The 10,938-nt window shown below is 35.0% G+C and overlaps 1 protein-coding gene across 3 annotated transcripts in view; it reads left to right on the plus strand.

Moving 5' to 3' along the window:
* The window catches only part of FAM188A (family with sequence similarity 188 member A), a 58,539-nt gene extending 47,991 nt beyond the window's left edge, over nucleotides 1-10,548 (plus strand). For all 3 annotated transcript variants that reach the window (XM_019532579.1, XM_019532583.1, XM_019532591.1), the window contains 5 exons: nucleotides 2,189-2,261; nucleotides 3,080-3,152; nucleotides 5,960-6,047; nucleotides 7,448-7,519; nucleotides 9,477-10,548. In XM_019532579.1, the coding sequence (XP_019388124.1) occupies nucleotides 2,189-2,261; nucleotides 3,080-3,152; nucleotides 5,960-6,047; nucleotides 7,448-7,519; nucleotides 9,477-9,626 (456 nt within the window). In that variant the 3' untranslated portion in view covers nucleotides 9,627-10,548. The remainder of the gene's footprint in view (nucleotides 1-2,188; nucleotides 2,262-3,079; nucleotides 3,153-5,959; nucleotides 6,048-7,447; nucleotides 7,520-9,476) is intronic.
* Nucleotides 10,549-10,938: the final 390 nt, after the last annotated feature.

The raw sequence follows: 10,938 nt of genomic DNA on the forward strand, positions 1-10,938 counted from the left end.
GACAGCATGGAGAGGGTCCAGAGGAGGGCCACTCGTATGATATGGGGACAGCAGGGCAGGCCCTATGAGGAGAGGCTGTGGGACCTGAACCTGTTCAGCCTCCAAAAGAGAAGGCTGAAGGGGGATCTAGTGGCCTGTTATGAACTAGTCAGGGGGGATCAGCAGGCATTAGGGGAGTCACTGTTTCCCCGAGCACTGCTAGGAGTGACCAGGAATAACGGTCACAAGCTGGCAGAGGGTAAGTTTAGGTTAGCTATCAGGAGGCGCTACTTCACGGTCAGGGCGGCTAGGGTCTGGAACCAACTTCCAAGAGAAGTGGTGCAGGCTCCTACTCTTTCCGGCCATGGCAGGGGGTCGGACTAGATGATCTGCTCAGGTCCCTTCCGACCCTAGAAACTATGAAACTATGAAATGGAATAATAGTAGAAACCTGTGCAGTCTACACAGATCTAATATGTCACCTAAAATCTGTTCAAGATCTGTTCAGTCAGTAAATATCTTTGTTTTTATGCTTTAACAAAATCAGAGTAGATCTTCAAAAAGCCACCTGCAATTGAATAGGAAAATCTTCTGTCAACTTTGATTGTGTATTTTGTGGGATACCTCAGGAAAATGATGACTTCTGATGTACTTTAGTGCAAAATACATTAACTTAATAAGTTTTGAAGACAATGTTACTCAAATGGTATCAGCTTAGTCCATAATAATGTTTTCTGTATAAATATTTTACCACTAATGAGGACCTGTAAGGCTCCTGTTGGTGCTCACATACCTCTATTGCTGGAATGGCTAAAACGGCTGCTTCTGTCCAGCCATAAGGGTGTGTGCACGTGCACGTGCATGTGCTTTTGGTGCCTGGTTAGTGGAGCCAAGCTGCGAGAGCACACAGTGCACCTTGGGACAGGGCTGTGTGGCAGTTGGCAGAAATTATAAGAGTGTCTGCCAGTTCCCAGACAGCAGCAGAAGTACTACTTTGCTTGGCAGGTGAAAGGAGGGTTCTGATGCTGCAGAGGAGCCTTAGGTGTGGACATGTTCAAAGTTTTGTCAGCTGGAGTTTTGCTGGCTAAACTTTGTAATGCGGACTAAGCCAGGTGATACTGGCTCCTTTTCATTTTAAGTCAACATACTGCTGACAAAAGGAAGTTTTGAGTTTGACTGAGTGAAACCCATACAGTGCTAGGTACCTATTCAGTGCTGTCATATGCAGTGATTCTCTTTGTGTCTTTCAATGGAAAGGAAGAGGAAGAACAACTAACAATTCATGATTGTAAACCACAAAAAAATCCTGCAGGGGTCTTATCATTTCAAATACTTATATATATTGTACAGCTGACTGTCCTTTGACACACCTTCTTAAGAAGTCAAAGGAGATGCAGAATTTTTGGCACCATTTTCTTAAGTTACTTCTACTTAGCAATATTTTTGTCACTTTTTGGCAGACTGTATTGTAGGACCTACTCCTCTTTACCTATTTCATATGTGTTCTTATATTCTTAACTAATAATATGTTGTATCATTTACTTGTAGTCTTTTCGTTGAAAAACTGAGCTGTTGATAGCAAGTTTAATTTTTTTCCTGACTTACCTCTGTACATACATAGCTGTGTAGCATACTGCATGAGTTTTCAGCATATTTGATTGCATTTGAATAAATATCATAGTTATAAAAAGTATTTTTTTTAACAGTTGACTATTTTGTGTTCTTCATTTGTTTTTGATGGGCAGAATTCTCCATTAAATTCTTTCTACCTGCTGGCTAATTAGGCCCTCCAACTCATTTTCGCCTGATATTCACCACAGTACGTTTTCTGAACTAGCAAACAGTTTCATTTTGATTTTACTGTATTTACCCTTTTAGATTTAAAAGGACTTAATTGCCGGTATGAATCTCCAGTTAATGTATTTGGCTCTTGGTTTATGCATTTTTATGTTATGACATTCACATGCTCAGACTTCTATATCGTATGTCCATAAGGGCATATAAATAAACCCTGGCATATTCCTTATGTTTCAACTATGTATGGGATTCATTTGAAGTTAATAATCCACTCCACCTTTAAATTGTAGTTTTTTATTACTTGAAGGAGTGAATTATTTTTAGGGTGGCATAGTCTTTCCCTAGTGAGGTACTTTGCATTAGTTTGAAATTAAGAATATCATAGAATGTTCTTTTTCTTTTCATTTTTAAGGATATGGCCCTTGTTGCGCCTGAGGCTCCTTCAGAACAAGCCAGAAGAGTTTTTCAAACATATGATCCTGAAGGTAAGGCTTGCATTGATTGCTGGACTGAGATTTTGAATTAAAATGGGTTCACTAAATTATTTTACAGACTTACCCTGATTTTGACTGTTTTGTGTATATAAAGAATCCCTTAAAGAAATAGGGTAAGGGTTGTATAATACATCTAGAATATTTCACCTCTAATAGCACAGTCTCCTGCATTTTAATGCATCCTGCTTATCATTAGGCTCAGTACAGACTTGGAGAAGTGTAGTATTTACTGATTAACCAGCAAATCAAGGGGCTATGAGTGCTGCTGTTTATCCACCTAAAAGGCTGAATAAACCTGTTGATTAATACAGCCAAGTAAAGCAATACACAATACAAAATAGAATTCTTAAGCTGTAAGAGAATCTCTTTGCAAGTGACTTACCCTAATTTTACAGTTGTGAAGAATAACTTTTGCCTACTCAATGCAGTCACAGCTGATCCCAGTTGTTTATACGAAAAGTGCTGGAAAATTCACCAGTTTTATTTGGAAACTGGAAGCAGCATGAAATTCAGGTGTCATTTTTATTAGAAATAAAGCTTAGTACTATTTTTCTGTGCTTTCAAGTGGTACTTATTAATAAAACTGCCTTCATATTTATAACTATTTCATATTTCTATTGGGTAGGAAGATGATTTTGTCATGATGAGAAATGTGTATGGAAATTGTGCCTTTTTAGCACCTTGTCTTTCAGGTTTACATCTGGCTACAATGTTTTAAGCTGTACATTTAATTTCCATCATTTTGAGTAGATTTGTGCTTGTGGAATATATTCTATTTTTCCCCCAGTGAAAACATTTCTCTCTCACAGATAATGGATTTATATCTGACACACTTCTAGAGGATGTAATGAAAGCTTTAGATCTTGTATCAGATCCTGAGTAGTAAGTATAAGTCATGTAGTTAAATTCCTCCTTTATCTACTAATATACTAATGCACTAGTAAATGGCTTGGTTATCTTTTGATAATATTGTTAATAAAACAAATTGGTGTAATGTCTCAGAATGTGAGAGTTATTTTTATTAACAACCTAGAGAGGTTTTAAATCTTGTCTTCGATTTAGAAAAGGACCTTGTCTCAGCTTCTGTTTATTAACTACTTGTGACATGTTTTTCTTCGTGTGTACATATTGGCCTATGACTACCTAACATAACAAGATGAATCTGTGCTGGAGGAAACCAGATCTTTCAAGGGCACCTACTACAATGTCACACATCTGTAGCATTTGATCTGTAGATTTTGATGCACTTACCCTTTGCATTTATCCATCAATACTACATATGTTCTAGGTCTAGTAGAGCACATTTATTTTTAGTATTAAGGTCTGCATTTTTTTTCGGTACACTTAGTCTTTTGTATACTTAGCCCAGAAGGGGAAGAATGTGAGTTTGAACTTCTTTTGCATCTCCAAGACTTTAGTTGTGTTCAGCCATTCAACCAAGTTGCAGTTTGTCTTAGTCTAAAGCATTTGTGTTATAAGGCAGTTGAGTACTCTTCCAAGAACGAAAGCCATCTTTGCTACCTGAATGGAACAGTCTCTTTCCTTTTAAACTTGCACAACCCAGATAGTAAAACTGACTTTTATTTTGTTCTTCTTTATGAACTTGGAGGAGAGGCCATGGAAGTGATAGGAATATGAAGATGTGAATTATGGGAACAAACAATAAAGGAAGTACCTAAGAGGCACCTAGTTCAGTCCTTAAAATAGTGAAAATTTTAGTGTTAAGGAAAGAACCTGACTTAGGAAGTTTGGGAAACTTTTTTTAAAATTTGCTTTTCTAAAAGGAAAATTCCTCTTTCTGTATTCAGTTTTCTTTCAAGTGGGTGCTTTGTTTTTAGTAATTTTTGGCTTAATCCTGATTAAGCTACAAAACTCCTTGTAAACTTGAGCTTTACTATGGAGTAAACTAGGTAAAGTTACCCTGGATAGTTGATTTTTATGATCATTCAGCATACCAGTGTGATTTTACTGCAGAATAAAATACAAGTTAAATTACTTCAGGGTATATGTATTGTGTGTCTGCACGTGGCCTATGGTTACATGTCCCATTAATAAGGTATAGAACGGGAGCTGTAATAATGTAAACAGGACTCAGATTCTTAAATTCCATGCAAATGGTTGTTCTATTTCCATTTAAAATTTTAAGACAATTATAGATATACCTGCATATACTTCCAAGCATATTGTATCTTTGCATATCTTTACATTACATATAACATGTCAGGTCCTGTAGTTTCCCCCTTAGGTTTTGAGCATCTCAAATCTCAAATGAATGAAGTCCTTTCAGACCTCAATATGTGAGAAGATGATACCAAGGAAAGATTTTCATGGAGCAAAAGGATATTCACTAGGTGGAATAATTCTGTTTTAGTTGTGAATATATTCCTACAAAGTACATGAAGACATTGTTGTTAGGGGCATTGTCTTTTATTAGAGACTTACTCATTTCTGGTTACCAAAGTTCTGTGGCAGTCTTAGCAAAATTAGAGATATCTTCAAATTTTCTAAAGTTTGTCTAACTTTAATTTAAATTAAGTTTCTAGGCTTAAACCCTTAATATGTCTAAGTTTTTAAACAGTTGCTGTATTTCATTAGCAAGTGAAAGGGTTCATATATGTTCTTATGTGAATTACAGAGTATTTGAAAGGCTATGCCCCACCTATATTCTTCTGTCATCTTTCAAACAGTAGAAAACTCTTGGGCAGTTTTCAGACAGCTGCCTTTGGGGTGGGGGTGGGGGGGAGTACTTAAAAAATTTCCAAACTTGTAACAGAAAGGGTAATATTCCATTCAGAACCAACAACAGGTTTAAAGTCCTGTATCTTAAAGACAATCTGTGCTACTTCCATGAAGTGCTGAGTATTTCTTATTTCAAATGTTAAAATCCAGCATGATTTACAGGAGAGCTAGTTAATTACCATTTTGTGAATTCAAAAACCTTTCATTCAAAGGCCAGTATTGTAGAACTTAAGAGTACCAAATGATACTTATCATACTAAGCAGAGGGATAGGGAAGAAAATATGAATATATTTTTAGATTTTATAGAATAGGGTCTGCAGAAATATTTTATTGTCAGTCATTTAGTGTGACCTGCAAACATCCCATGCTTGTGTCAATAAAACTTTCAAACTGCTTGCTGTACATTCTCAATCTCTCTGTGTAATACTAAAATAAATGTAAATGCTTTTGACTTCTCTAGTATAAATAGCACTAAGTAAATATGCAGTGATAAACTGGGGGCTTTGATAACCCTGAATTAAATTTATCAATTTCAAGTGAATTTATTGAGGAATTTTTAGATCTTTTTTTAAAAACAGGATTGTTAATTCTTGCAGAGTTGTATTTAAAAGATGGTTTGTGTATTCAAGTTCAAGCTAGCAGCTGGTTTTAAGATGTCTTCTAAACTATTAAGTTAGAATCTAGACTGGTTTTTAAATGACTTTTCCTAATAAGGTGGTGTCCCAAAATTATCATTGCTACCTCAGTTTTAAATAACAGATTATTTTGATTTTCAAAATAGCTGCATTTTTGGGAAATAAGTTGCTTTTCTGGTCCATTTGTCATTTAAGATTAAGATTATAAATAGAACAGCATCAATATATTTGGCAGCCAAAGGGTATTGTATCATTGCATAACTGAGCCATGAAAAAATAAAAATGCACTACTTACACTTTTCTTTTTTTCTTAGTGTAAACATTATGAAGACCAAGTTAGACCCAGAAGGACTAGGAATTATATTATTGGGTCCCTTTCTGCAAGAATTTTTCCCTGAGCAGGTAACATAGTCATTATCTTTTATGTTACAGCATGAAACATTGTGTATTTTGCTCAACAGCATCTTTTGGTGTGATGCATTAAACACTTTTATATATCTAATGTGCAAAACTTTTTTGCAAAAGTATTTTTAATAAATACTGCATTTATTTGACACTTCTGGTCAGCAGGTAACTGTTTGCACTATGTAGTTGAATAGATTTCCTTTAGAAACCAACATTACATGAATTTTACATTTTAAAATGCTTCCTATGTGTTTTAGGCTTTACACTAAAAGGAAACTCTCTTGAAGTTGCAGGTTTAAAGTTCAATTAAAGGCACATTGTCAAGTATCTTAAATATAAATTTAATTTTGTCTGTTACCTAGAAGTACACAGGCATTAGGGCAGAGCAGATAAGGCATCTTGCAACAGCTCCAAAGGCATAAAACTCTGGTCTGGATTTGTGCTGGAGGCCACCCCCAGCCAACCCCACCAAAACCCTGCGGTACATCAGAGGTGATTGGATATGAGAGACTAGCTACAGAAGCAGCTTGCCTTAACCACACTAATAGTTTGGGCTCTTTGATTTGGGAGACCTTGGTATTTTTGCTTTTGGTTCCCCAGATGTGAGAAATCACCTGAGAATTATTAGTTTAAATTTGATTTGAGTCTCTTGTGAGAGTGTAATGCCCATGGAGCTTTGTAGCGATATCATAAAGATCTACAGCAGCTAGCAAATACTATTCCCAAACTTTTGGTGACATAATGATGTTAGGATACAAGCAGACCATGATATCTCTATAACATAAATGGAAGTTATGACTTTTAAACAAATAGCGACAACATGCAGGAAATACAAGAAAGCCTGCATGTGTGAAAGTTATGGAAAAATTTTTCAGGATTTAAAGTGAAAAGTGGAATGCTTAAGACATTTTTAAAATATACTTGGCAACGTCTCTTAAAGATGTAATATGCACAGTCAGATGACTGTACCAAAGCAGTGCCACAATGTGAAACACTACAGGTGATTTGGGGAACATTGGAGCCACCCTGCCAAAGTTTGTAATGACTGCAAACATCATAATGAGATGATGCACTGGGTAATAGATTAGATGAATTATCAGACTATCTGTGCTCAGTGCTGAAGAATCATGCTATTTCCAGTTGGGCAGTGAATGTAATTAGTTACTTTTGAAAATACTGGTTTGTCTGTTCAGTTACAATATAATTGGACTGATCATCAGGGTATTTTGTTTTGTCCTGGCTGGGGAATCCAAAGCCTAGAAAATCTTTAGGATCTTGTATCTGATCATTTTTATTACCTCCTTGTCCCACCAACTGCAACTTGTATTCATGATGAGAAAAAGTTTGCAGGATACAGTGATTTTATTATATGAAATTAACTGTTTTATTTATACTAGGACTCCAGGGTTCCAGAGTCATTCACTGTTTATCACTACAATGGATTGAAGCAATCTAATTATAATGAAAAGGTATGATTTAAGGGGAAAAAAATACCCTAGGTCAGGAAGAAACCAGTAGTTTTCATCATATGATAGCACTTCAACATCCTCTAGAAAAGGAGTTTGTAAAATTCCATTCCTTATATCCCTATATAAAGCTACTGTAACATTTAGTAGTAGTTTCTGCTCAGGTGAGTAAAATATTTGTACTCACAAACTCTTTTTTTTTTTTTTAGCTAACCGTCTGCTTTCTACATACAGTTTTGATTTTCCCCAAACCTCTATTTGCAAATATTTGAATTTGGAAGCATTGTTTCATACTCCCATTCTCTTCTACAGGCTGGGACCTCCTGCTTGAGCTACATTTCCTGTGCTATAGCATGATCTGCCTCCCTGAGAGTGGAGACAGTGCATCAGGTGGTAGTTGCTGGCATAGTACTCAGAGCAAAGTACTTCCTATGCATGAGAATGGAGACATGAGACAAATAAACTCCAGGGCAGCATCAACATTTCCAAATTTAAATTTTTGATTCCAGTGTCTACCACAGATCAAAATTCTCTGTAGGAAATGTAGATGAAAAATAATCTGTTTTTGGTTGGGTTTTTTTAATAAATGTACAGAATTAACTGCTTAGAACTCCCCCTTGGTTAGTGCATGTATTAGTTATCTTGAGTAGAGTACGAGAATAAATAATCACAGAGGCAGTTACAACTGAAGAGACCCCTCCAGGAACTCTATTCAGTCATCATTTAATGCATTTGAATCCACATTCCTTAAAATGAAATCCTGTGAAACCTAAAATGTAGGGAAACATAACTCAAAAACAATTGTCTAGGTAATATATGCACATATATTTATTTTAATATTTGACCTTCACATATTTGCTGAACAAATAACTATTCCTAGGAAATGCTGGCTAAGATATGTTTAAAGATATCTTTGCTGCTTCATTGAGTTTTAAGAATTAAATTTGTTCCAAGAGACTTTAGGATCTAGTTAACTCTAACTCCAAGGAATCAGGGTACAGCTAGCATTTAATGAGAAATGAAAATATTTTGACTTTGGATAGGTAAGCTGCAGTAAAAGAAACCTTTTTCTTATGCCATTTTGGCTACTTGAAGAACAAAACATTGAACATTGTTTTGCCTAACACTGGTTACTTGAACAAGTTGCCTGACTTCCAGAAGTGCTGTGCACCTGCAGCTTTTGTTGACTTCAGTGCCAGCTCTGGGTGCATGAAGGCATGAAATAAATAGTGAATTAGTTTGTTCATCTTTTGCTTCATTAAATTTTTCTTGTGCAGCTGTAATTTTCACTACTTGCCTTGCCCATTGACACGTGTGTGTGTGTGTGTGTATGTTAACTCACTTTGTTACCTGTTTTTGTCTTCTATTTGGATGAAAAATATTTCAGTATTTTTTTTAGTATTTATAGTAATACTTACCTGTAGAACAAATTTTAGTGCTGTAGGAGTTAAATGCAAACTTGTTGCCAAGAAAAATCTCTATTTCAAAACTATATTGTTTCACACGTGAAAATCTGGTCAAAATATTTCTTTCTCTAATTTTCTGTAAAACTCCTATGTTATAAGAAATTTCATGTTAAGCTTGTGTTTGTTTCATCCTTTTTCTGACCTGAAGGATACTGGCAAATTGAGTTCATTATCTGAATAACCTATTGTCACACAACTTTTGTATCAAGTTTTCATCCGGCCTCTCCCTCTGCTCTAGCCTTTATGGTCTCTTCATGCAAATCATATGCTGCATATGCCCTAATCAGAAGTTTTGGCACTGGATCTTCTATCTCACTTTTATAAATAAGAATGAACTATTTGTGTATATACACAAACAGAAACAAATATAAAAGTGCATCCTTTGGTTATGGTATGTTCTATGATGCACATCTTTCACAAAGGATAGATGTTTGCATACTCATAAAAGGTTTCTTAGATAATATAGACTGATCTAGTTGGATTTATTTTGACAGGTCATGTATGTAGAAGGAACAGCAGTTATTATGGGCTTTGAAGAGCCAATGCTACAGACTGACGACACTCCAGTGAAACGCTGTTTGCAAACCAAGTGGCCATATATAGAGTTACTGTGGACTACAGATAGATCTCCTTCATTAAACTGATGTGTTTAAATTATATACCATACCACTAGCTAATGCTTGAATGAGGGTATAGGAAATGTCAGTATACGCTATACTTTGGCTGCAAGAAGTTATACACTGGTATCATTGACAAACTGTAAATAATGATTACAAACACTTTTTTCAGTGTTAATTGGAATATTTAATTTTTTAATCAAATTGATTTCTATTAAAATAGTTTGTCATTTTTTGGCCGTTGTAATGCTGTTAATGTAAATTTGTTTGTTTAAAAAGCCTGTTTATTCAGTCCAAAATTATTTAGCATCTCAGCAATTTGAAAAGTGTCCAATATTGCAGTATCTGCATATTAGGAATCAAATTGATCTTTCATATATAAAACCATTCCTTTGCTTCTTGAATCATTTGGTCATGTTTTATTATTTGAATATACTGGCTTACATTACAGTATCCTAATTTTTGGACAAGATTAGCCTTTGCACTGAATGTGTTTAAATGAATTTAAACTTTCTGCAGTTTTTTCTAAAATCTGGTTTTAACTAAACAGCTTGCACAAAAGTGGTATAATTATGATATATTTCTAGGAATATTACTCAGTATAATTCATAAATGCTTTTTCTTGGCAGTTGTGTATTGCTGTGGCTTAGCTATCTGGCATGTTAAAAGTGAAGACAGGATCTGAGAATAAATAGATGTATTGATATTTATTCAAAGTTGTATAAAGGAAATGTAAAAAATCAACAGCAGAAAGAATTTGTTCTATAATCCTTAAACTGTTCGGATTTATAGTATTGCCAAATACCTCTCTCAGTTTGTCCAAACAGCAGTGTAAGCCAGCTTTATTGTATGTGTTAAGTGCATGAGACCATCTGTTATTACATTAGTATATTCTGTTATTTATTATCAACTTGTTAACCCTAAATAAAGACTTTTCCCTGAAATGTGATTTAGTGTTTCCACATTGGTTGCCAGTTTAACCTGTTCGCTGATTCTGTAAGCTTTGTAATGAAAAAACTAGAAATGTTGAATCCCCTAATATCTACTTTTTGAACTAGAGAGCAGTCCTTTGAAGTTATAAACACTAGTCAAAGATAAAAGCTTAAGATCATAATTGGCTTCCCACTTCTTGCGTTTGATAAGCATAGGACATGCATGTATAACATGTATCGATGTTAAAAGAGGGCTGAGAATTAAAATTTTTCTACTCTTTCACTTCGTTTGATAGAAAAATAGAATGATAATAAAGAAGCTTTTTCAGAGAAACAAGCTGAGCTCGAATTGTCAAAACAAAAACCATGCAACAAAAAATGCCTCGTTATAGAAATGTAAATTCAGT

This window comes from Crocodylus porosus, unplaced genomic scaffold (assembly GCF_001723895.1).
Source record: "Crocodylus porosus isolate Cpor-Errol unplaced genomic scaffold, CroPor_comp1, whole genome shotgun sequence".
Classification (NCBI taxonomy): domain Eukaryota; kingdom Metazoa; phylum Chordata; order Crocodylia; family Crocodylidae; genus Crocodylus; species Crocodylus porosus.